The sequence below is a fragment of the Toxotes jaculatrix genome, chromosome 1 (assembly GCF_017976425.1).
Source record: "Toxotes jaculatrix isolate fToxJac2 chromosome 1, fToxJac2.pri, whole genome shotgun sequence".
NCBI classification, from domain to species: Eukaryota; Metazoa; Chordata; class Actinopteri; family Toxotidae; genus Toxotes; species Toxotes jaculatrix.
Genome location: NC_054394.1, coordinates 17306688 through 17332411, shown reverse-complemented (window position 1 = coordinate 17332411; position 25724 = coordinate 17306688). Strand labels below are relative to the sequence as shown.

The following is a 25724-nucleotide window of genomic DNA, read 5'->3' as shown; positions in this document are numbered from 1 at the left end:
CCTGTCACCACAGAGCCGCCCTCATCTCTGCCTCACTGGGTCATTTAGTTTGGTCAAAGGAGCAGAGAGCCCAGCACAGACTCAATTCTGCCAAAACCAGAAACAACACGGTTTCATCCATCTCTCAAGATGAGCCATGTCCTATTTCCCACACTGTTAGACAACAAATAGTCAACAAATAAAATAAACTTTTACAAGAGCTAAGTCACAAATGCAAACATGCAGACCTTGTTTAAATGAGGGTAAACTAAATATTAGGATCACCTCTCAGTATACAGTTCCTTAGCAACAAAGATTACAAAATAATCATCAAGCTGAATCAACTCCTCTCTAAAACAACAAAAACAGAGCATTATATTTCCAGTTATATTTATATCAAACTCCATTATAGCTTCAGCATGGTATAACCTTATCAGCTGGAAAATGACTGAGTAAATACATTTGTGGTTTTCTGGACTGATGCATCTACAGTTTGGGCACCGACAATCTGGTCTCTTGTGCTATGCTGTGTTACAGCAGCTTCCTCATGCTGCTTTGAAAAATATCTCTTTCATAGCTGACAAATGCTGCTAACTGGCCTTCAACCTAAAATGATGATGTTGATGTTGATGTTGATGTTGATGAATGATGTTACTTCTCAAAATAAGACATTTTCTACATCAATATTTCTACTCATGTAAAAGATTCAAAAATAAATGTGGTTGTGTTGGTTTTACTGTGATTGTGTTGAGGGTGGAGGCTCAGGCGTGGAAAAAGGGGTTGGGTGGGTTGTGGGACCAAACACAGCTCTCACTACAATAATAAAGCATTGATAAGTGTGTGTCAGCATTGTGTCAGAGCTCCATTTTAACAACATACACGACAAGTTCAGCCCTCACACTTCCCTGCCTGTCCCACTTCCCACACTGGGTCAGACGACTTAAAAACATGGGCAAAGCCACCCAGCCAGAGAGAGGGAGACCCTGCTGCTCTCTGTGAGAGGAAGCAGGAGGGCATGAAGTGACTTTAGTTTCTTTTGCATTTTAATTCAGCAACACTAATTTATTTGGAGTGAGTTTAACAGGCCTGCATCACAATCTGCCACATCACTGCTAGTTATTTTAGCAATGTCTATGAACTGAGGTGTTGAAACTAAATGTAATTTACAAACACATGCATGAGGGCCATTAATATTACATACTTGCCAACTAATTTATCACTACTTTTTCAGTTTTTTTAATAGGGCTTCACTGACTTGATTCTTTTCTTATGCACTACTGCAAACAGTTAATCATTCATTAAAAGTGTGAAGGCATTATTAAAGATTACCTAACAATCACTGAAGGATTAGCACTGACAAAACAAATCATTTTATCAGGTATTAGACAATGATTTGTTCAATCTCTCCATTTGAAACCATTCTTTATTACCTCTTTAAATAAACAAATGAAACAAAGAGACTGACAATTCAGGTTAACATCTATGTAATAGTCATCTTAGAATATGTGGTAAAATTATTCTGCTAGTGCATTTCTTTTTCCTATACCCTAACTCAAAGTTTGTCTTGGGTCCTCTTGTGTATTCAAACTGTTTGTCTTAAGTTGCACATTAACTAACTTTGTGGAGTCTTTGAAGCGAGGTACGAATGGTGAAGTGGAGTGTTTGTCCCAGGTCGTGTGCTCTGGTGAAATCTTGGCTCGCTGAGTTATTCCCACCAAATCAGCTTCAAATATAACAAAGGAGCTGATGGTCTAAAAATAAGTGCAGCTGAAAGGAATCTGAAAAAGAAGATTAACCCCTTTAACAGGTACAGCAGATTCAAGTTCAAAAACACTATAAAAACACGGTATACTATACATCAACTTAGGAGTACACAGCAATAATGAACACCTGATTCTGTCCATAAATCATAACAGGTTCTATGTGGCAATATCATTCACAATTACTGTAAAACAGGCTGTGAGTCTCTCCAAATTAAGACGTTTTCCACAAACCCAGCTGTTAACATCTTGTTATATCTCTCCCCTCCCTGTTCCTGATGTTGCTCTGTATGTGTTTTGTTTGTTTGTGTGCTTTTGAAGACAGACATGCTAGAGTTTTTTTTTTTTTTTTTTCCATATGTTTTCCCCTAGTCCACCATCTGGAAAGCTCTGAAAACATTTGCTCCACAAAAAAACAATAGAATCATCTACAATATCCTGTATTGCACCAAGTCACAAATAAAAATTATAATAATTAACTGATGTCGAAAAGCGTATGTTTAAGTAAGAATGGCTGGCAGTTCTTCTTGATCTAGAAAATTATTTTAAAGTATACTGGATGCAGCAGTCAGAAGGCCTCCAGACAACTGTCAGAACAGAAACCACATCAAGTCCAAAGCTTTACAAAGCACCACTGGATATATAAAAATGCATTATAGTTTTTGTTAAATCACTGATTTTCCAGATGATACGTTAGGTTCAAATGGAAGATGAAATGGAGGATATTTTCTCTCACATTTCCTGCGTCTTTTCTACTACTGGTGAATTCCCTCTCTCTTTCCTGCTCTTCCTCTTGTCAGTCTTCATTCCTACGTTTCTTGCCTCTCCTTTCCTCTTTCCTGTTCTATCAAAGCTGGTCTCATTCACAAATTTCATGTTTGACAGATATCTGTTCATTTAACTTTCCTTCTGTGTATTACAAACCAATCTGGATGACTCTCTCTTTTAGACCAATCACTGCAAAACCACTATCTCCACGTCAACATCACTCCCATTATCTGCATATAGTTCTACTGATTCAATGCAGGAAGCTTCAAAATCAACCTTCTTTGTTTGCACCACCATCAGTATCTACAAAGTCCAGTGATAATCCTAACTCTATGAAGATGTTCAGTATTAATGTTTTAACAGAGTGGACTGGAGTCATCACCGAAACTATTTTCCGTTCTCTGTTTCTGACATTTCATTTAAATGTATGTTATTACCTGCTGTCTTCACAACTCCAGTCTAACGAGATTAGAGCTTTCCAAAGACAACAAAATATGCATGGTAGGCTCTAATAAGCCTTTTAACTCCTCTATACTACATATTGAGTGTTGTAGTCATGTAATTTATGTTTATTGGATTGTCAGCTTGTTACTGTTTGTTTGGCAGGAGATAAAACAAAGTCACCAATCCCGTTTTTCCACATTGTGGGTTTGAGCTTTTTGACAAGTGATGTAGCCTTGTGGTGTCCAAGAAAAACGCTTTTTTGGCCTTTGATGGAAAAAGGATGCATATCCAAACATGATTTAATAAAATAAAACTGAGCAAGTTTGTTCAGAGCACAGGTTGTTTCCTGTATGGTATCACGTTATCTGAACCTAACTCTCATATGAGGGGAAAAAAAAACTACTTTGGCAGTGTAGATGCCTTGATCTGCTTTGCCAGCACGAAGTATGTGTTACAAATACAACAGCTTCCCTCATTAAAAAGGTACTCAGACCTGAGGTTAAATGGAACAGAAGGCCTGTCATGGACTGAAAGGAAGGACTAAAGTAGAAATTAAAAGGTGACAGCTGAGAAGCATTGGCATTTCTTTGGTCAAAGGAGGACAGTAATGAAATCTTCTCTTGTCCTCTGAGAATTGGAATCAGATACCTGCTTTTAAAAGAGTCTCTGTGCAAAGCTGAGCTGCATGTTTGTTGGGGTGTTTGAGTATAGCAGGGACTTACAGAGACCAGTGAGACTGTGATCGTACATTGATGTTTATGATTTAAAAAATAATAATAAAAGTGCATTTAAGTTTATAAAATGTTTGTAAAGTATTTGGGGACGCTTTTGGTCGGGGTCAGGGTTAGGGTCTAATCCAGCACCAAATATTTACTTCTTTTGGGTTTCCAGGGAGTAGATTTAATCAAACTGATTTAAAAACGTTAGAATAATTTAATCCACAGCCTTTTATTTTGTAAAATATTCAGCAAAGGTCTGTAAATCCATTCATTTCTACAATGTAAAACTGGATCATTGAGTATGAAGGCAGAAAATGTGATGTGAAGCACAAAACCAGACATTTTATCAAAATTAAGACTTTGACTCACAGGTTCCACTGTGCCATTCAAAGGCCTAGCAAAGTGTCAGAAGAAAAACAACAGGAAGAGACAACTCCATGTTCAAGTTTTCCAGGCCAAAGGCCAAAGAAGACGAGGTTTGAATAAACCTGTGAGTGAAGGAGAAGGAAAGCCCAAAATCCACATCCCACAAAACAGTTCAAATATAAAATCAAAATGTACAAAAGGGCCAAAGCTGTATCTTGTGAACAAAGGCTGGCGCTTGTCAAGCAGAGGAGGGAGAAGCATTTTTTGCACATATGTGTATGCCCGTTGCCGATAACCCTGGGATCCTTGACAGGTGACCAGCTATGGCTAGCTCCAAACAAGTGTGCTTATCAAGCTGCCCTTGACTCAGCTGTCCTGAGATCAGTTATGATATTGCATGTATACTATACACATGTGCAGGTGCATGTACAAACTGTAGCTGCACATTAGAAAATTACTTCCACAGTCTTTTCTTCCTAGGCCTTAAGACGAAGCTGTAGCAGGTCAACAAATGAATTACACTGTGATTGATTGTTTCAAATTGGTATTGTCTTACTAATCACCTTAATCAACATGTTTTCAGTAGTTGGTACTTCGTCTCTGCATGCCTATCTGTAACAGTTACTGCACACCACAGATGTCCAGGCTCATACTATATATACAGTGAAGAACTTTAATAAAAGGTATTAAATGTAGTTTAGTGAGGTCATACTGAACTTGACTACTAAAATATAATCAAGTTCATCCTTGAATCGATATATTTGTGATATATAGCACTGGACAGATGGACAACCAGAAAACACAATGCCTCTGGCCACGGCTGTCACCAGTGTGGAGGCATAAAAACACACTGAACACCATTAAAAGTGCCGCTTGATAGCCTCAAATGTTCTTTGCCATCTCAACAGGTGGTGTGTGTTTAACTTGACTCTTGAAAATGTTTTTGGCAGATTAGGCTCCAACCACATCAGCACTCACAGGTAGGAAAGTAAAGGAACAACAAACAGAAAAATCCAAGCTGCCGCCTGGTTTCACACAGACCTGACCCTGATAGGGCCATGCAGCCATTTTCTGAACTGAACAGTCTCTGACTGAACTGCTGTGTATTTCATTCCTGTTTTTAAGAGTGTTTGATGTCATCAATCTATAAAGTTATCATTAAAGCCATTTGAAGACCTAGAAAAAGTAATATTTCAGCAAGGATAAATGACTAATTCCTTGCAGTCTCTGTCAAGATCCAGAAACTCTCTCCATCATTTCCTTCCACATTTGCTGCCCTACGTCTCCTTCCTCCCCTTTCCAGTTGCCTGCTAAATCAGCTCCTAAAGCTACGCTGGGAAATATAGCGCTATCATCAAACACACAGACTCATGCGGGAGTCCTTACTTTCAAAACAAGCCTGAGGGGGAACTCTTCTCTGGGCTACGTAAGTTTGATGATCAGACAGTGAGAGTTCAGTTCACACACCGGCAGAGATTACTCGAGAGGCAAGCTGAGATACGAGCAAGAATGGCACAGGCCAGAAAATGAACTGGTGAGCGGGAGACCACTGCAGAGTCTTGTGTGGAAACTGTGGAGTTAGGAAATGAAAAAATACAGGATTTGGGATTGAGGTTACAGATGAGAGCATGATAACAATGTGGCCATGTTACACACGGTGGCTCGGGGCTGTAGGTGAAACATAACGATAGCTGGAAATGGTGTGATAAGCACAAGGCTCTGTCTTTACAGTTGGGAAGGGAGCGTATGGCTGAGACCTATTAAAGCCTCTGACACTGAGAATCTGGAAAGCTGCAGAGATGGAGATGCAACTGCAGCACCATGAAGAGGCATAAATGAAAAGATCCGCGCCTCTCCCGCAGGTCGGAGCGGGTACAATGTAACAGAGCTGGAGCTGAGGGAAGAAGGAGGTCTGCAGGGTGCACATTCTCCACATTGACCCCGACATTCTTGGAAACAAACCCGTCTCTCTACTCACCGCACCTCATCTTTCCACATTTTTTGCATACCAGCACATGCTGACACGAAAGATAAAATCCATTTCCAAATGCACAGAGGTCTTAGCAGAGGTTAGTAATAGCAGAGTCATATCTTTTCACGAAAGTATGACCACATTTTTTGTTTTGTTTTTTTTAAACCTTGATAAAATTCCACAGATTTCAGCTCAGTGAAAACACAATGCACCTTTCAATTTAAGACACAAAACAGGCCCCCCCACTCCTTTCAACTGGGCTGGCCACGCATCCCCTTTTCTACAACATACTGACCCACTTATTCAGCAACCCCCGCTGCTATTATTGTGTGAAACAAACTCATCATTCATCATCGACTGCAGTCCACAATTACCCCCGCTCTTTCAGGGCACAGAAAGAAGAGGGGACACGACGCAACTCAGGAACGGCAGCTCATTAGATTAGTGATGGTTTGCCACTGCAATTAACTAGTATACAGAGCAATTTGGTGCTCCAGTTTCCAGCATTCTTCTACGCATGGTTCACTCTGGTCAGCGCAAACGTCAGGGCCACACAAAGAGGGAAGCAACACTTTGGTTGGAGATGGGGCAGAAGAATGAAAAGATACACAGTTCACCCTGGCTCTCTTTTTTTCTCTCTGACACCCTTACACTAAGTAGAAATGTACATGAGACTTTCTCATAACCTGTGGCTCAGACTGTGGGCCATGTGCTGTGAACATTTTGGACTTAAAAGGTTTTGGGCTTCATAGTGATATTTATCTTAGTATTTTGCAAGATTTGTTATGGCATGTACATCTATCACAGCATATTTTCATTACACAAAGAACCATAATATAAAATATCTAGAATTACATACATGCTTTCAAAAGCATGCTTATTTTGTGGCTATGACAACAAAAGTATTAAACTGTATCTTTTATATGGTGATTTATTAGATTTTACATTGCCCCAACAAAAACACTATATATAAATAAAGCATAAATGGTGACTGTATAGATGAATTTGAGTGAATTTTCCTGAATAATAATTGATAAGCACAGTTTAACCTGAGGACAGAACATTAACTCAAGGACATAAAGGAAAGGCTCCAATGAGTGAGATCTCTTTTATATCTTAAAAGAGAGACAAACAATGACTTCATCTTGCCAAGTGTTTACAAAGCACTGAGGGTAAACCCCTGACAACATACTCCCATGAGGCAGCGGTACCTCTGTTCAACAAAAGGAAATGTTCTCATAGACTCTTACTGCAGAGCGCTGCTGAGGACCCCCAACAGGCCTGCAGGAAGCTGAGAACAAGGACAACTTCCACTCTTTGAGACAAACAGGACACACGTGAGTCACACAAAGACCTACTGAAAACAATGTGTCGTCGGTCTTTCAGTGTGTTGTCTCCTGCCACGCACCATTGCTTGACCCATCTCAACTCACCTCCATCCATTTTCAGAACAACTGTTGACAGATCCTCTCTGCTTTTTCTAAAAAAAAATGATTTAGTTTAAATAATGGCTGGTTCATCACTGGTAAAGTTCTCTTAATAATGTCTATATTCAGATGTTGAGCATTTAAGATGTTTATTTTTGCCAATGTGACTTGCTACTTAGCTACCATAGTGACCTTGCCAGTGAGGCAAGTCTTTGCAATTTCATATAGAGATAAATGTCTCTAAATTTTATAATGAAGTATCGTTCCTCCCGCACAATGGAGGAACAAGCTGAGATAAGAAAACACCACCACACTTCACTGGCTTGAAAGACTTCCCATGAAAAATGATGACGAGCTACATTAAACTGTTACATAGTGTTTTGTTTTCATTTTATCAGTTTGTTCTGTTGACGCAGCTCAAGCTTGTTAACTCAAACAGACCTGAATTTCCACTGGTGCCATTTGAAAAAACATCTCACTCCTGTAGTGGGATATCCCTCAAAGTCCTGAAAAGTCAACTGCTTCAACTTGTTTTTCAGCATATACATAAGGCTACAGTGGTACTATTGGGGCATGAGATATTTTGAGAAACTATTATTCAGTATAGGAGACTGAAGAGTAGTATACTAAGTGCAGGCCTGGTATAATATCGTATGTTGACAAGGCCTCTTTGCCTTCTTTTCCTCCTCTTTCTGAAAATCCTTTCCACATTAAAAAGTGATACTGATTTAAAGGGCCAAGCTTTTTCTGGATATCTTGCCTGTTTTAAAACCAGTGTCTCAGTATTTTGATACTCAGTGACACAGCTATGAAACTAGTGAAAAGGTGTAAACAATGTCACACCAAAGCAACTCTCCAAACCTCTGATGACGAACATATGGCACAACTGACAATACACACACACATGCATACAAACAGTTACAGCTCCCCTGATGAGATGCTTATCTCCGCACTCCTCTGTGACAGGGTGTGTAATGGGGGAGGGCAAGAGCAAAGGAAATGAGGAGGAGGGAATGCAGGGAGCCAAACTGGAGGGAGAGAGGGGAAACAAACGGGAGGCTGATTACCTGCTTGGCCTCCTCCAAAGACGTCTGCAGCCTGTTCATTTCCTTCTCATACTGCTCCTTCATCTTGTCCACCTCCTGATCATGAGCAGCCACTTCTTCCTTCAGGGCTCCTTTCAGAGCTGTCAGCTCCCTCTCTCGCCTCCTCAGCACCTCCTCCTGCTCCTCCTTGGCCAGGAGAACTTCCTGCATCTCCACCTTCAGTTGCATCATGTCCTGTGGAAAATGAGGACACTTCAGATCAGACTGGAGTTGACCTGCCAAGTATGACTGTGACACTTAAGTTTATTCGTCTTTGATTACACAGACTTTTCTCACAGCAAACACATTTATTAAACTGTTTAAATACCAAACACTTCCAATGTTAGAGTTATAGACAAGACTGAATGTGGACCGTTGTAAATAATCAATAACTGTGAGATCATTTAAGATACATAGTTCCAGTATTGTATTCCCTTGCTTGTTTGTTCATTGTGACAGCCTATTCAATAATGTCTCCAGAGAGAAATATTTCAGATAAAGCTTTCACCGTATGGGGTTAAGGTTTATCGCAAAGGTTTTCAGCAAACTAAAATGCTTTCTGTGTTATTCTGTGGTGACGAACAATATCAATATTGTACTGTAGCACAGTGCAGATAGGCTAGTCTCTACACCAGATGCATTAATGTTTAAACTTTTAAATACAGTGTGAAACAGAAACTTAAATAAATTAAATTTTACCATATGGCTTTGTTCACAAGGTGTTTCTATTCAAGAAACAGGGCAGAAAAGCTTTCATATTTCATGGTCGTTTTGGTGAGCATATGCCATCAGTTTCATGTTCTTCCAGCTTGGAGCAAAAAAAAAAAAAAAAAAAAAGTTTTTTTTCTTCTCTAGAGCAGTGAACACTGTAAATTACCGCTATAAGGATGTCTTTCTCTCCATCAGCAGCTGACTTCTTGGCCGAGTCAAGCTCGTCATGCATCTCTGACAGCTGGTCTTGGAGGTCTCTGATCTCTGTCTGGTACTGTTCCCTCTCCATCTTCACCTGGAACAGTCTGACAACCCACACAACAAGTCACATCACAGCACAGGAACTCTACATACCGTATATATGCACATACACACCCACACACCTGCACTTTAATTCGCACATACAAATGGCAACACCTGTGCTGGGTCTGAATGTGAGACCTTACAGAGTGCAGAGGTTAAAATGACCACCTGAACGATGGCAAACCAATAATGTCTAAACTGCCTCTACATGACAACACTGAGGGGGAGGGTGACAAGTGATGTGAGGCACCTCAAACAAATCACCACACAGCATGTTGACTGGAGAAGAACATCTATTCCTGCTGTAAGAATTGACTCAGAGGGAGCGACTGGAAGCTGAACGGCTAAAGAGCATGTCATTAAACCATCCCTTGGCAATTTTCCAACTATTCCCATCTGAAACATGGAGAGCCCCAAACAAACTCAGCAACCTATAGGTAGTGGCAACACTCTGCACTTGATGGACTGTGGACCTGAGACTGAGGTCAGTCAAACAGTTATATGATATGTAAATAAAAAGGGCAGAAATTGAGCTGGACAGTTAGAGTTAACAGAAAGAACAGTAACTCAGTCAACGAGCACACACCAATATGAAGGCTGAAGGATAAGCCTAACAATCCAGTGAAAACACAAAGGGCTGTATAATCAGACTGAGGAACTGACATGGTAACCACTTCAGTAACTATCAACAGTCTGTGTGGTTTCATCAACAGACATCCTACACTGGTATCAGTGTGACAGTACACGGAAAAGTCGGGTTTAAAGCAACTTTCAGTGCAAAGCTACATCTGGTCAATAACACCTCAAACTTCCTATTATGTTTTGTTGTTATGACCTGGTGAGGGTGTTCACAGCAACATGGTTCTTCTGATAAATTGCTTCTTCATTTCGCTTGCCAACAAGGAGGTTCCCCAAGAGGGTGTAAGGTGCAAGAAGTTCATGTTATCCCTCCCTGTTCCCACCTCTCTCTCTGTGCAGGATCCCCAACAAATCAGTAGCGATCAGCAGTGAAACGACTAGAACACAATCCCTCACCAGCTTCCCACCACAAACACTGCCAGATGGGTTAAATGGGGAACACAACCAAGATAGAGATACCAGTAAAGGGAGCTGAACCTGGGTGTTTTGCCTCAAAGCCACCTGCTTCTAGCTAAGTTTAACAGAAGAAAAATACTGTTGGTGACAATTGAAATGGTCACCACATTCTGGAAATATTAAGTAAAGCTAAGCTAGCTGATGAATCTATGCTGCTCATTACTGACCGCCACTCTACTGCACTGTCACTCTGCACTTACTCTTCAACTGTGGTCTGGAGCTCGGCCTCTGTTTTGGCCAGTTTTTCCTTCAGACGCTTGCACTCCTCTGCACTCCGCTCCAGCTCCTGCTGCAGCTCTTTCAAACCTGCTGCTGCCTTCTTGTCAGCCTGGTTCTTCTGATGGTGAAACACACAAATATTAACACTGGCACTTCAATACAAGATACAGATGTTTAGTCTTTTACATCTCCTGCACCAAGCTTTCGGCATTTGGACTGAACTGATCGTGCCAACTAGTTGAAGATATAGTCTTTTTTTTGTTAGCAAGCTGTTTATAAATATTGGAAATTAAAGGAGATTCTCCACTACATGAAAATGAAGCATATAAGATGTCACCCCAATGTAACTGCATTCCCGATTACAGATTTTCAGAAGAGTAGCCTGTTTATTATACTATTCAGTTGATGAAAATGTCCCTTTGTGCTAAGTTTGGCCAATTTTACATCTAACCAATAGTCCCAAAATATCTCTTTAAATTCAACAAGTTGAACAGTAATCCCTTAAACCTCCTTTCCAACCAAATCCTTCATTAAACAATATTCTCGAACAAGTTCAGCAATAAACTGACACGCCAACATAAACAGGCTCGTGTTGGAGGCACAGCTGCAGTCAGACTGTTGTTACCGTGGTTTGCTCCTCAAGTTGTCTCTTCAGATCGGCCATTTCTTTCTCCAGGTCAGCATTTTGCTCCTGCAGAGCTTTGGTCTGTGCAGCGACATCGAGGGACTGACAGAAGAATACAGATATTTTAGAACTGGTTATTTCTTCTTGAACCATTATGAATTAAAATACAAACTGATCATTTGGATTATTTGGTATTAATGTTCAGTTCTTTAGTAAAGGGTAAATATTTGACAGCTAGCAGTGTCTACTATTCAAGTTAGCACAATTAAGTTTGCTGCATGTGTCAACTTCTTCAAAATGGAGCCAGCTGGGCTTCACTTCGGGAAGTCAAAATTAAAACACACACCCATTTACTGGTAATGGTTAATTTTAACAAGCCCAAATCTATGACTTCAGTATATAAATATGTAACAATTAAAGAAGACGTTTAAGACTTCTCACTTTGTTGTCGCCTTGTGCACTTGCTGTAGCCCGAGACTTCAACGTCTGTATCTTCTCAAAGACAAGGTTGACCTTTCTCTTTGTCGTCTCATCATTTTCATTGCTTCTGCAGACAAACACACAGGTATGTTAACACATGCTGATTATTAAAGGCTGAAAAACCGTCTCTCAATGTTTGGGGGATCAAGAATAAATCCCAGACTGTTCTGGGAACTGAGTAACTCATTCCCAGCTTAGAAAGGGTCAGGGAGGATCATGCTGCTTTGATGTGTCACCTCGCAGCACAAACAGCTTCATTACACACGTCCAATAAACTATGAGGCACACGACTGAGAGAATCAGATGTATGGGCAGTGTAATGGGATTGCTGCAGAGTCCCATTTCATCACCTGGTAAATTAGTAGGAACCTGAATTAAAAATGATGGAGTTACCATCCAGGCCTTAAGAAACATAACTAGCACATTACTACTAGATTACTGAAACAAAAAAAACATAATTTTCATAAAACATGCTCGTGATTTTTAAAGAAGCCTTGATTCACAGCATTTGGTCACAAAACCAGCTACACCCACAATTTTCTACTTCAGGTCAATTCTCTGTGGTGTTAACATTGTTTTTCTTATATTTCAGAAATAACAAATGGGCAACCAATAACACTTTTGTTCTGTTCAGTAAAAAATCTACAATTCCTAAACATCTACTTCTGTGACGTTAAAAAAAAAAAAAAAACAGCTTTGTCTTTGCCGTTGAACACCAGGCATTTCTGTTTACTGAGAGATGTCTGAAAGCCCAAAGATGGAAGGATTTTCCCAGCCCACAAAAGAACATTTAATCTTTTAGTTAAAGTGAAAACATCAGAATCAACAAAACTAGAATTTCACCACTTTCACATGCCAGCAGTGACATATTATTTCAATAAATTACAAGGCTGACACAGAAAGCCAAACCGCCAAACCTCCCCTCTCCTCATACAGATGATTTTCATTAAATCTTTATAACCCCTGGTGGTGAATGTTTGTCTTCTGGGCCTTGGGAATGTAGCTCAGTTTCAGCCCCTGCACTTCCATCTGTGTTTCCTTTCCTTTGTCCTGTGACTCCTGACCTGTGGCCAGACACACCCAAGGAGTTTCCTGTTCTCTTACTACTTTACCCCAAGCCTGCAATACATGCAAGGACTGTAGAAACCTGCTAACTGTCTCTCACTGTAAAATCACGCACAACGAATACAACTACTGCAACTACCTCAGAACGGTTTAACTGCCATTTGTACTTAACTTCAAAAACAATTATGAACCTGCTAGGCCAAATAAACCTTCCTATATTGCTTCTTTAAAACCTAAACAGAATTTAACCTTTTAACCTCACATGCCTTTCCTTGACCGGCAGTAAGTGTTCGATTGCAGAAACAAACAGAATGTTCACACTGCAGCTAAAAAGAAAGCAGAGAGAGAAAGTGGGATTCTGCAAGAAAACATACTCCAGACAGCTGGATCACTCGCAGCCTAGATGGGAAGGAGAGGGGGGTGGGCGAGAGAAGAGCACATTCCTTCACTTTTATCACAAACAGTCCAGCTCTGATAAAAACCACTTATGTGCTCCCACACAACAGTCTCTCCCTTCGTGATGCATTGCCATATGGTGCAACATGTTGGTTTTAGGCTTCAGTGGGAACAACACGCTCAGTCCGTGATTCAACAGCCAAGGATTAAGACTATATAATTTCACTTTCACAACACATTTTTTGTTAATATAAAGTAAATAAAGCTTAAAAGTACATTGATCAGAACATAAAAGTCCAGACAACTCACCCATCCTTAAGGTAATTGAACAAAATTTGTTTTGCTGTCTCTTCATGTGTTTGTTGTGAAAGCTCCTGCTGACCTTTCAGGAGATCAGGTGTCGCCTGGATATAACAGGAAATAAAGGAGAGATCTTGACAAAGGGAAAAGAGGGTGTTCTTCTCTCACACATCTTTACTTTGATACGACTGAACAGACAATGTGTTGGACAATATGATAATATCTGAAGTAAAGTAAGACAGAAGTTAAAACAAAGAAAGTTCAGATATCAAATGTAAGATAAAATCATGATGCTGCGGCACAGATCTCTGACGATCTCTGGCTCTGTTTCTTACCTGAACATCTGCCTCTGTCTTTTTGTCTGCAGCTGGAGGCTTGGATAGCGACGTTGACACCGACATCGTTGAACTCTTTCCAGCTGAAGAGGCACTGGCCTCGCTCTCTTTACTTTGGAATGGTAAGGAAGAGGAGCGAGTTTGTGGCTTTTTGTACCCCTGGATGGAGCCAACACCTTTAGAGATGGTGCTTTGTGGGGAGGTGGGCGCGCTGGTGACACAAGATGAAGCTCTGGAGTCGACCTTACCGTCTATAGCCGTGAGCCAGGAGTCCTGACTGCCGGCTGTTTTCTGCAGCCGTAGCTGTGAGGGCCGCAGGACATGTTCCATTGATGTGCCTTGATGGCGGCTGAATTCGTTTGCGTAGCTAGAGCCATCTCGGAGGCCAAAGGCACTATCCACGCTGCGTGAGCGTTTCCTGTCCTCTGGATTGATCCTGTTCCTGCGTCCCGCCCTACCCCTGCGCTGATGGCTGCCATCTTTGCCATCAAACTTCTCAATGAGCTCATCAACACCAGGAATGGAGCCTGTGTCAATGTCTCTACCTGAACCAGGAAGGAAAGGGATGTAGCGGCGGTTCTCGTGGCGGTTGATGGTGTCTGCGTATAGGGCCTCCATCTGTTCATCTACCAGAGCCTTAGTGGAAGAGGATGACGAGGAGTGGCGGGAGCGGGAAGAAGACTGAAGAACTGGCCCACTGGAGTCAGTCCTGCGTAGAGGAAGGACATCAGGCTCACCGCGAGTGCGCTCAAGGCTGGAGTTGGCACTACTCACAGAACTGGGGGATCTGCATGAGGTCTTGCTCTGCTCACTCACGGGACTTGAAACAGTGGAGGTCTGAGGCTGGGCTGGAGGCATTGACTGCTGCTGAGTTTTAGAGGCTGGTTTGGGCTGAGGTGCATTTAGGTTTGTGAGGCGAGGTCTGGATTGCGGCTGAGCTGTTTGTGATTGCGGCCTGGTCTGAGGCTGAGTGAGTTGGGACGGAGGCACAGACTGAGGCTGGGACTTGGGCTTAGGAGGAGCTGTCTCATTGTGGCTCTGGGATGGAAGTTTCCTTTTGTCTTGCTGCGCAGGAGCTTTATTCTGATCCAGGCTTGATGACCTGGTGTGGGACGGTGCAGGTACAGCAGATTTGGAGGACGTATTCTGGCGTTGGGTTCCAGTCTCAGCCACAGACAGAGGCCTTGAAGGCAGGCTGTGGAAACCCTCAAGGTTGAGGGAGTTGGTCTCTGGATCATAGGGCTGCAGTATCTCAGGGTGTTTCTGATAGTTCAGAAGGGTGGATGATTTCTTTCCTTGTGAATCTGCGACACCATTTTGAGGACCAGGGTAAGGCATCATCTTCTGAGACCTGTACTCCATAAAGGGACTGTTGGATCCAGCCTCCTTGCCTCCTCTGAAATCATACTCCTGGTAGTTTTCAATAAAAGAGCCCTCTGTGTCAACGTACCCATTGCTGTTGGGGTCGACATAGGATTGAGGACCCCTGTCCTGGTTGTTGAGAACCACATAGGGGTGTCCATCTATACCCTGGACGCGGATGCTGAGGCCATATGTACCAGCTCCATTACTATGGGGCCTGGAGGGGCGGGACGGCTGAGTGCAGACCCGCTGTGGTCCACTGTTAGGAATGCTACTCACTCTGTATGACTCCATCAGGAACACAGAAGGAAAAAAAAAATCCCCCTCCTTGGATCAGGTGGCTCACCTCTGTAAGCAAACATTTAGACAGCCAAAGATGAGACACTACAAAATTCAATAACATCAACAAATGTCTGCCGGGTCCACACTCTAAGCCTCTAATGAAACATTAAACCCACCCTGCATTTAATTGTGTCATCTCCTTTCATTTTCTTTTCTTGTTTTGCATTCTTTCTGCTCTGTCTTCTCTCCACTGCTCTGCTAATGAGCTGTGGCCAAATGAGACCATCAGCTCCCTGTGTTGTCTGTAACATATCGCAACCCATAAAACTGCTGAAACATGTGCCTCAACATCAGTCACATTCTTTTTAACAACAAATATAACAAGGTGCTGTTTAGAAAGGCAGGTCAGTGACTAACAGGTATGGTATCACAAAATGACTGTTTACCCAGTATGACAAAGAATATAGGTTAAACGGGTTAAGAGAAAAGTATTAACAGAGAGATAACACAGTCAAACCTGAGAAAAATGTGAGAGCTCTGTCATTTCTACACAATGCTGGAGGGCATTAGGTCTACTAAGAGTGGACGTGCAGTATATGTGTGTGTTTGTGTATACACAGCGTAGTTGATTCTTGTACATGACGTAACTTGCAGCCCACGTACATGGGAAATGCCATGAAAAGAGAGCAACAAAATCTTGTTCTGTTCAATTTTGTCATATTTATAATAATTGCGGGACTGTCGAAGTTGACAGATTTGCAGCTGGATCGTGAGAACGCAGCTGGCAATAAATATCAAACTGTGTACAAATATTAAAGTAAGCTGTTAAATTTTCATCAGACATGTTTATGCCTGGGAAGCCAGTGAAGGTAAAGACATCAGCAGCCACCATGTGCTTTACTGGACAATGGGCTTTTAACAGGTTCCTGTTTGCCTTACTGATAGTGTCCCATTCCACCTGATGGTACAATACAAAGACAGGCTGAGATGGGCCAGGAAGAAGGACACTGATAAGAGTGACAACAAAGGCAAAAGCAGGATATATAAGCCAGGCCTAAATGCAGGACAAAACAATACACAGACTGCTGCATGAAACAGCTGTTTTTCCAGCAGATTTAATATTTGATTTTATGAAATAGTATTAACTTTATAGATATACGGTGCCTTTGCTTCAGAAGAGCTTGCCTGCTTCTGCCATTAAAAACTGCAAGAAACTCCATATTTTACATGTCATCCACTCCTAACAAATTATGGGAATAATTCAACTGCACTTGGGTTTGGTAAGTCTTCTATCATGACAGGTTAGTCCTGGTGCTTCAGTTAGTCAGGATTAGTCAGCATTACAGTCTTAAGCCCACACAGGAGGGAGGAAAGAGGAAGGCCAAAGTGTTCTGTCCAGGAGGAAGGACACAGTCGAGGACAGGTTAAAGCCTGAGATGACACAATAGACCCTTTTATCCTTGGTTTCCTTATGCATCAGACACACAAGGCCTCCAACAGATGTGCCACTTTTTCCCTCCCATTGTATTTTACATTACAAATGGAGGAAAGCTTCACTGAACTGCCCCACTGACCACTGTGCCCTGCGCTGCCTTCACTGACCCCTGTGCTGCAGACCAGAGAGGTCAGCGCTGAGCACAGGTTCAGGTTAAGATGTCAGGGATGGCTGGCTTTGATCTGAGCAGAGTGGGGAGACTGTGCAAAGATTTAACAAAGCAGATTTTTATCTCCTCATGTGAACTGATTTGTTTTCTGTGTCACAGAGAGTCCTGACACTGTGTGTGTGTGTGTGTGTGTGTGTGTGTGTGTGTGTGTGTGTGTGTGTGTGTGAAGCTGCAGCTGCTCACATGACCACACGAAGAAAACGAAAAAAAGCTGAGAAAGTGAAGGTAAAAGGCGAACTAAGTCAAAGACTGCGAGGATTTACACTGTGGGAAAATATTAAAAAGTTACGTAACCTGGATGATGTGGAGCGTCAGGTAAATACAGCGTGAGCGTATACTGAGCAACTGTAAACACTATTAAAATCACACCACTAATGTGTTAATAATAAATGACAGAGTAAAGCACTACTCAAACAGCAGCAGGTTGACCGCAGTCAGGAAACAGCGGCAGTTTGAGTTGACGCAGTTTCTGGACATTTCCCATCGCTGCTCAGTGCAACAGGTGGCTGGAAACACACCACCAGCACAGCTTTACTGTAAAACTCTGCTTTTGCTTCACAACTTTCTAACTTTCTTGAGTCACTGAATCAAATAAAGTTTAAAGCGAAGTTAAATTGTCCCTTTCTGACTTTAAATGCTGGGGTTTTTTGGCTCTTGTGGAGTTGAACGGCTGTTAACGCTCCCACAGCAGACTGAATATCTACAATGAACATGTTAGCTAGTTACTCACCAGCGTCGTTTTTCTCTCTCGTTCTCTTATCGCAGACTTTACACGTTTGTTTAAAAATGTTTTAGGAAAATAAAAAAGATTCAGGGTTGAGCAAAGTGCCCACGCCACAGTTGGCTAACTTATTTAGTCCTGTGTTGTTTTTCTGACAGAGAGAGAGAGACAGGGAACAGGACAGTTTGAGAAGGACGTCCGACCCTCCGGGCCGCTCCGCCTCCTGAATCAAGCGCACAAACCCGCCCACCGACCCAAAAGCAGTCCGCCGGTCCAGGAACGGATTTTACATCACAACTAAATCTACCCCTCCCCGGTAGCCTTAGCAAAGACTCCTCCAAAACTCGTTTTGGACCGGCCAAACTTGGCTCGGTTCACCTCGGCAGGGGCACAAGCTGTAGGTGGGACTCGACTCTCACTCTGTTAGTTAGTTTTTCAAATGAACTCATTATAAAACAAACATCTTCTTTTTTTTTTTTTTTTTTTTTTTTTTAATGAATAAACTATATACCAAATTATAGGCCGACTGAGAAAACTGTGCAAGCCTGTTGTGTGTGAGGAAGAAGCTGAGTCAACATAATAATAATAATAATAAAATGACCGAGTTAAAACATTTTGATGTATGATTCAGAATTTTTCGAATGTGAAAAAACTGCATGGGTGAACTCGGTAGATTGTAATCTTATACAAAAAAAAAAAAAAACAGCACCCTCAAAACACCCTACTGAAATATTTAAACAATACTGGGAGCTTAAAATAACATGTTCCACACTCGAAGTTAATAAATGGATATTAATTGCTTGTACAAACTAATGGTTTTATAAATTATTTAAACCCCTGGGAAACTTATACACATATTTGCCCTCCTCAAACTTGATGTAAGATTAATTATTTGCACTCTGCATAAATACGATTTGCAGCTGCATGTCTTTAAAAACCGAGAGCGTCATCTAGTGGATAGTAAGCTGACCTGAGTGTGGGTAGTTAATGAGAACCTGTGCTGGTGGTGCTGGTGCATGCATGTAACTTACTCTGACACACAGTGCCGTAAACGCATCACCATAGATAGGTATGCCCGGTGTGATGCACATGCGTGGTGGGAGTCCTGAAATGTAGTTTTGCTGAAACACGTTGGAAGAGCTGTTGTGAGCATTCTGGAGAGAGCATATTATTTCTGTAAGGTGTCTGTGGTGAGCATGTATTTTATGAGGAGTTGCAGGGCTAAGCAAACAGCACAGGGCAGTGATAAATAATATCCAGGATGGCTTAAATAGGAAGCAGCAGGAGTAGGATTACAGTCATTTCAGAGATACCGTGGGTGCTCTGAAATGTTTATATATGGTACTGTGTACAAATATTCACGCACATACTTTATATACACGTGCATGTCTACATGTCTCACCGAATGAAAGTGTGAAGATATTCAGTTTTCACCATAGACACACACGCAATATATTATAATTCAGTTTCTTTGCTTGTATGTACACACAAACAAAGAAACTGATGAATAATAATAATAAACAAATCTGAATATATAATCTAGTTTTTACTGTAACAGTGTAATTTTTCCAGCTCATGCTATACACTGAGGGAGCACAAAAGCAGAAACAGCTGTATGTTGTTACACAATAGTCAACAACAACAACAACAAAAATCACACAAATCCAGTTTTTCTTCACAGGCACTACAAGGTACAAAGGTTTATGTTTTTTACTGATCATTCACTGTGTCATTCTTAGCATTAGATATGAAAGCACCTCCTCCTTCAACATTTTCAATAATATTACTTTCCTAAATATTTTGTAATTCCTGAAAAACACAGTGTTGTAATGCTCACTCTGACTCACATTGAGATTCTAAAGAAATGATAGGTTCAGACTCTTGCCACTGCAGCATAAACCACATTAAACTGGAGGCCTAGCTGCCCCTTTTGCCTTTGTAGCAGCCCACTGTTTATATTTGTGTCCGTAGAGAGACCGCGCAGCACCACAGCCTTTAATCTAAGCTCTGTGCCACTGTGTTGGGTTATAGCAGCACACAATGAGAGCTCTGTTCTCCACTGAGGTGCCACAGCTGGGACCTCTGGGCATGCTCAGTACGCAGCTCAGTCTTATCCCGATTATACAGTAAGAGAGATTGCAGGGAACCAAACTGACATGTACTGAGATGTCACAGATGCTCATATTTAGCTCGCTTGATTTAATCTTTTCCATCGCTGTGATTATTTATTTATTTATTTCTTATTTATTTTTACAAGAAACATGCTGGGGAAAAAAACTGCCTCTGAATTAGTGTTGCAGGCAAAAGCCACCGCTGGAAATAATGTGGTGAAAAAAATGGCTGTATGTCTCCCTCCTAGTCTGTTAAATTTGAATTAAAGTTTACTGCTGTTGATACCACATTAGTAAGTCTGATTTCTTACAGTAGTAGACTGATGTGCAGCCAAAAACTTTGGAGTTGAATGTCTCCAAAATAAAGGAAGGTGTGCTTAGAAGTTAAGATTTGTAGTGACCATCTTCCTCTAATCACAAACAGCAAAAGTTCAACAGGTGGAAAATTACGAATATGTGGGTGTAACAATTTCCTCTTCTTACAAGTGGAAGGTCAACATTACGGCACTGCTGAAGAAAGCCCAGCAAAGACTTTTCTTTTTAAGACAGCTAAAAAAAAGTTTTCCATGTCACAGGAACATATTACACAGTTTGAATTGCGCTTGTATTGAGAGTATGTTGGTTGATTTAATTGTTCCTTATTTCCATGCCGTCCAGAAAAAGATACCTTCTCACATTTTATTACAAGTTATTGGAGACAAAATTCACTGCCCTGTCTCTGTTTCTGTATCTTTACCGTGTATTAAGCTAATACAGTTCAGTCCTCCAGTCTGAACTTCACAAATTAAGAAGATATTTTCCATAATGACAGTCTTTTCAGTATGAAATTCCCTCTTTGTGTTATTCCTCCTCTGCCACAGCTCAGCAAAGGAACAATGATTCATGCAAACGGGGGAATTTGATTGTAACAAGGCTGTAACTTTGGAAGGTCCCTTACTTGTTTTGTCTAATTCAGACAGCTGAAACTTCATATTAGCTCCAGCAGAACACAGGAAGGCATTTTGTACAAAACAAGCTCTGTGAATATTGTCCCTCATCACATTCATGTGTCCAATGATGATTTCAATGCACAGAGGAACATTTAAATATTGTTTTAAAACAGACTTTCACTAAATGTGAACTTGTCCTTTAACTCCTAAATGATCAGTGTGCTGTTATTGAGCTTGTATGTGTACAGTGCTTACAGTGCAATCATAGTTAGTCTGTAGTGCTGATAGCATCAACCATGGGAGTGCTTGTTTATTTACTTATTTATTTGTTATTTGTTATTTCTCTATACTTTTAAAGGTTTTATTGTTGACTGTGGTGGGTTTACTGTGTGTTTTTATGGTTTTGCTACTATATATTATGTCCTGAGGTTTCAGTATTGTGTGAGGTCATCGAAGCACTCTCCAATCAGCTATAATAAGATAACAATAAATCATTGAATCTTGAAGATGGGAGATTAGAAACTGAAACAAAAAAGTGGAGAGAAGATATGAAGCATGTTTAGTGCAGCTTGCATCCTGAAAGTAGCAGAGAGGCGGATGATCTCCCTGTTCGGAGCAGAAGGAGCAGAAGGCTCTTTGGTCGGGCTTCAAGGATGCAAGCCAAGGACTTTCTGTCATTTGGCCCAGCAGCCATGACAGGAAGTCAGCCTTCAGACATGGTGGTCCTCACTCCTACAGAAAAGCATGCACACCCGCCACCACCACCACCAGCACCACCACCACCATCAGCCCAACACACTCACATCTTTTCTGTTTTTCCCCCTGCAGGGAATATTGAAAGATGACAGTCATGATTTAAGCTGCATCGCTGAGTTCACCACAGACAGAACAGCAGTCAGCAGTTTTCCTCTGAGTGTCACCTCTGACAGAAAACTGAACTGGGATCAGACCTCTCAGGATGTGATGAGTACTCTCATGCTCGCATCTGCAAGAGGATAATTTTGCACAGATGTACAAGGTCTGAGATTTACAGCACAACAGTCCTCCAGGTTTAGAGCAGCATTTTCACAACACTTTTGGGATTCATTAGCAGATTGAGTGTGGCAGTCTACAGAAAGCAGCTACCACCAAAAACATTTATTAGAAAATGCAGTGCAGGCTTGTCAATTTCATTCCTACACTCTAGTTTCAGTTCATCTCTTTCTTTTTATGTTTTCTGCTTCTGCATTTACATGATGAAAAATATTGTAAAACATCCTATAATTGACACTAAGGGAGAAAAAAAGAATTACTTAAGATTTGATTTCACATTGAATTACTGTATTCAAACATAAAAACTGTGCTCCTAAATATCAGTGTCACATTCCCTGTTGATAAATATTCATGCATTTCCTTTTATTGTTGGAATGGCTTTCATACAGGACCTGTCTCTAGCTCTTTTTCACCATCCTGCATAAATCTAAATGTAAAAAAAAACAAAACAAAAAAAAACGTAGGACCACAGCACATGTACAGTACGCTGCTATCACACTTTATTAAAAATAGAAACATATATTCATAGTACTTTTCATACAGACTACAATGGTCCACTGGCATTATTTTCAAAACGAGTTACATACTATAAAACACTCATTTGGCCTAAATCCACTGTAGAAATGTCTTAAAAAACAAACAAACAAAAAAAACAGACAATAAGGAAGTCTAAATGAACCCCCATGTTTCTGAGCTCGCCCTACTTCGCCCTTGCTTTTCACAAAATAAAACTTAATGGAGCGGAGAGAATGTAAATATGGAGAAGAAACAAACAGAAACAAAGATGTTTGCTCAGAAATAAATGCACATACAACTGAGTTTAAAAAAAGATGGCACATTTATTGCAACATAAATGTTATATACATTGTTTTTTTCTGTTGAAAAAGACAGAAAATTCATATTCTCGTTGCTGCAGTTTTTTGATGTGCATTGACAATACCTTTTCATTTGACACAAGAACAAATCCTTTATCAATCAAAAACGGGAACTGATGAATAAGATGCAGGTCGCACTTTTAGGAATCTGGAGCTCGTACAAAGCTTTTTTAAGTACTAGACTATGAGCAACAATTCAGTTATGTTCTTGAGATGCCATTTGTAAATTTCTTGTAATAAGGGACAGGTTATGGTAAATAACCGTACATTTTACTATCTAATATAGTAAAATAAAGTAAGAAACTTTTTACTCAAAACTTTCGCTTTCAAAAATCTAGAAAGAGTAATATTTAGAATTCAAGAAATATTCTTACAGTATTATTGTATAAAAGACTAACTACAGTGAAAAATAAGCCAAATGTTTTTTTTTTTCCTTTTGATTTTCTTGTTTTTCATATATTATACAAGGGAAAGCATCTGGGAATACAGCAAAGTCTAACTTGGCAAACAGAGGAGCAAAGAAATATAGGAAGAACAGGAAATTTAAAAAAAAATGAAGGAAAAAGAGAGCAGGAAGTGACATACATTATACCCTCAATCAAAGTCTGCCAACATGAATACAAGTTTGTGAATACTGAAATGAAGAACAAGGCCACATTCAGTCAGAGAATACACAAAAAAACTCTTTAGGTTTTCTTTTTTCACTAGAACAAAGTTGTTTAGTCATAAATCTTTAATGTAAACTCGTGGTGTGGCATCTTTTATTCTAATTTAAGTCCCTTTTTGTACAGAATACTCATTCTGAATGTGGCAGCCTTGTTTAAGGTGTAGATAATGATAGAAGACAATATACAAAGAAATAAATGGAATATAAAGCAAGTCTTAAGACCAAAGACTTAATAAAAGGAGAAACGTAAAGCATGCACACTGATAGGGAAAAATAAAATAAAGCCATGAACAATGTCTTGAAACATAAAAAAAAATCCTGTTAACTGTTTTTGTTCATTATTGTGCTACAGTTCTATAATGTTCAACAAAATTCAAGAAATATCTAGTCTGACTTTTGCTGCATGAGTATATCACTGCTTGGATCAAAACATCTTTGAAAAATAACTTAGATGTTCTCTCTGCTGACTGAAACTGGACATTATAATGATGGAAGACTAAAGAAAGGACTTGTTACAACACAAATAAGCATAACTAAATTTTACTGAGAGTAACTGCTTTTGAAATCTAATGTCTTGAGATATTAACAGAAAGAAAATTGAGAAAGTGGTATTTTCATCAGGCCAGGACAAAGTGTGGTCGTCGTTTCTTTCTTTTTTTTTAATCTTAAACTACTTCTTCATTAAGCAATCTCTGATTAGCTGGTGGCGGAAAAATGACAAAACAAACACACACAAAAAAAACAAGCCACTTCTGTACTGACATCAGGAGCATGTAACTGTCAGGAGGCTAAACAAAGACAAGAATCTGCAAAAATATGTCACTGCTTACATTTAACACTATATGGCAAAGGAACTGAAGGGCAGTGAAGTCCACTTTTCCTTTAGTTAAGACACTAAAAATATGCAGGGAATGCTAAGGTTTGCAAATAGTTTGCTCTCTGAATTTTTACTGCTCACTACTGAGGAAAAAAGAACACAACTAAATGTGAGCTTTCAGTAAAACTAGAGTTTGCCACTCATTTGTCACCTATGTAGACAATATTGTTGATGCTAATGTTGTTGGGCTTATTATTCCACTGGTCAGTAGCACAGAAATTGATCTAAATTACAGAGAGACAATCATAGGTAGTTTTGGTTACAGATGTGGCCAGTGGCAGAATGAATAAAATATAAATATAAATAATATATCCTCTTTAAAAAACAAAACAAAAAGGGGGCGCTTTAATCTTTCAGTTCTAACAGCTAATGATGATTTTCAGTTAGGTATAAATATCACTATAAACTGGCCAATAAATTAATCTCAATCTTCTCAGTGCCCAAATATTTTCCCCTCATCTCGGACTCGCCAAAGATTTAGCAGGGTGGAGTGCTCAGTTTTAATGGTGACACCGGCAAACTATAGATCAACTGAAAAGCTGCATACTTCTCTGTGAATTTACTTAACTTTCCCTTTAGACATACACTTTATAGCTCAATAACATAATAAATAGGAAAAAAAAAAGAAACAGACAAACAAAAACAATTGCTGTTACAATGCATTCGTCAATTCAGTTTAGGCACGAGGCAATTTCCACATACGGTTTGAGGAGATTGCGAAGTCTCTGATTGTTCAGAAGCAACACACTTCTTGCAGACAGTGATATGTGCTGAAGATTTTTTTCTTTGTGGGGAGAAATTTGCAGATGGAAACTGGTCACAGGGAGCTGGACGCTTGGCTCTTCCTCAATCTTAGGATTGGATTGTGTTAGTCTTGTGGTTTTGCTTCAAGTGGTCTGTCTCCTCCAATTGGTGTCACAAACTGTGAGTCCTGTCTGTCACTGGGAAGCAAGGTCACCGACTCGAAACGGGACAGAAATGACCTGGATCACTTTGATCTGGAGAGAGGAAGGGAGAAATCCAGTGATCAGAGGTGAACAACAAAAATCACACAAGGTACAACATAAATTCCACCAATTGGCATAAATTGGTAGAACATTATGTAATTCTAGCTTCTCAAAAATGTATTTAGGAATTATGATGATGATAAAAACA

General features: G+C 40.3%; 2 protein-coding genes across 5 annotated transcripts in view; both read right to left on the bottom strand.

The window, feature by feature from the left end:
• cgnl1 (cingulin-like 1) overlaps window positions 1-18248 on the bottom strand; it is a 29952-nt gene extending 11704 nt beyond the window's left edge. The window contains exons 1-8 of one of the 3 annotated variants that reach the window (XM_041035383.1): window positions 18088-18248; window positions 14050-15759; window positions 13724-13818; window positions 11915-12020; window positions 11474-11575; window positions 10830-10963; window positions 9398-9536; window positions 8503-8715 (exon numbers count right to left, since the gene is read on the bottom strand). In XM_041035383.1, coding sequence (XP_040891317.1) covers window positions 8503-8715; window positions 9398-9536; window positions 10830-10963; window positions 11474-11575; window positions 11915-12020; window positions 13724-13818; window positions 14050-15705 — 2445 coding nt within the window. In that variant the 5' untranslated portion in view covers window positions 15706-15759; window positions 18088-18248. Of the gene's footprint in view, window positions 1-8502; window positions 8716-9397; window positions 9537-10829; window positions 10967-11473; window positions 11576-11914; window positions 12021-13723; window positions 13819-14049; window positions 15760-15869; window positions 15888-18087 lie in introns of those variants that run through there. The other 2 variants (XM_041035364.1, XM_041035375.1) reach the window with 2 other exon arrangements.
• Window positions 18249-23395: 5147 nt separating this feature from the next.
• tcf12 (transcription factor 12) overlaps window positions 23396-25724 on the bottom strand; it is a 73792-nt gene continuing 71463 nt past the window's right edge. For both annotated transcript variants that reach the window (XM_041034831.1, XM_041034841.1), the window contains exon 20: window positions 23396-25567. The gene's annotated coding sequence lies outside the window, so the exon portion shown is untranslated. The remainder of the gene's footprint in view (window positions 25568-25724) is intronic.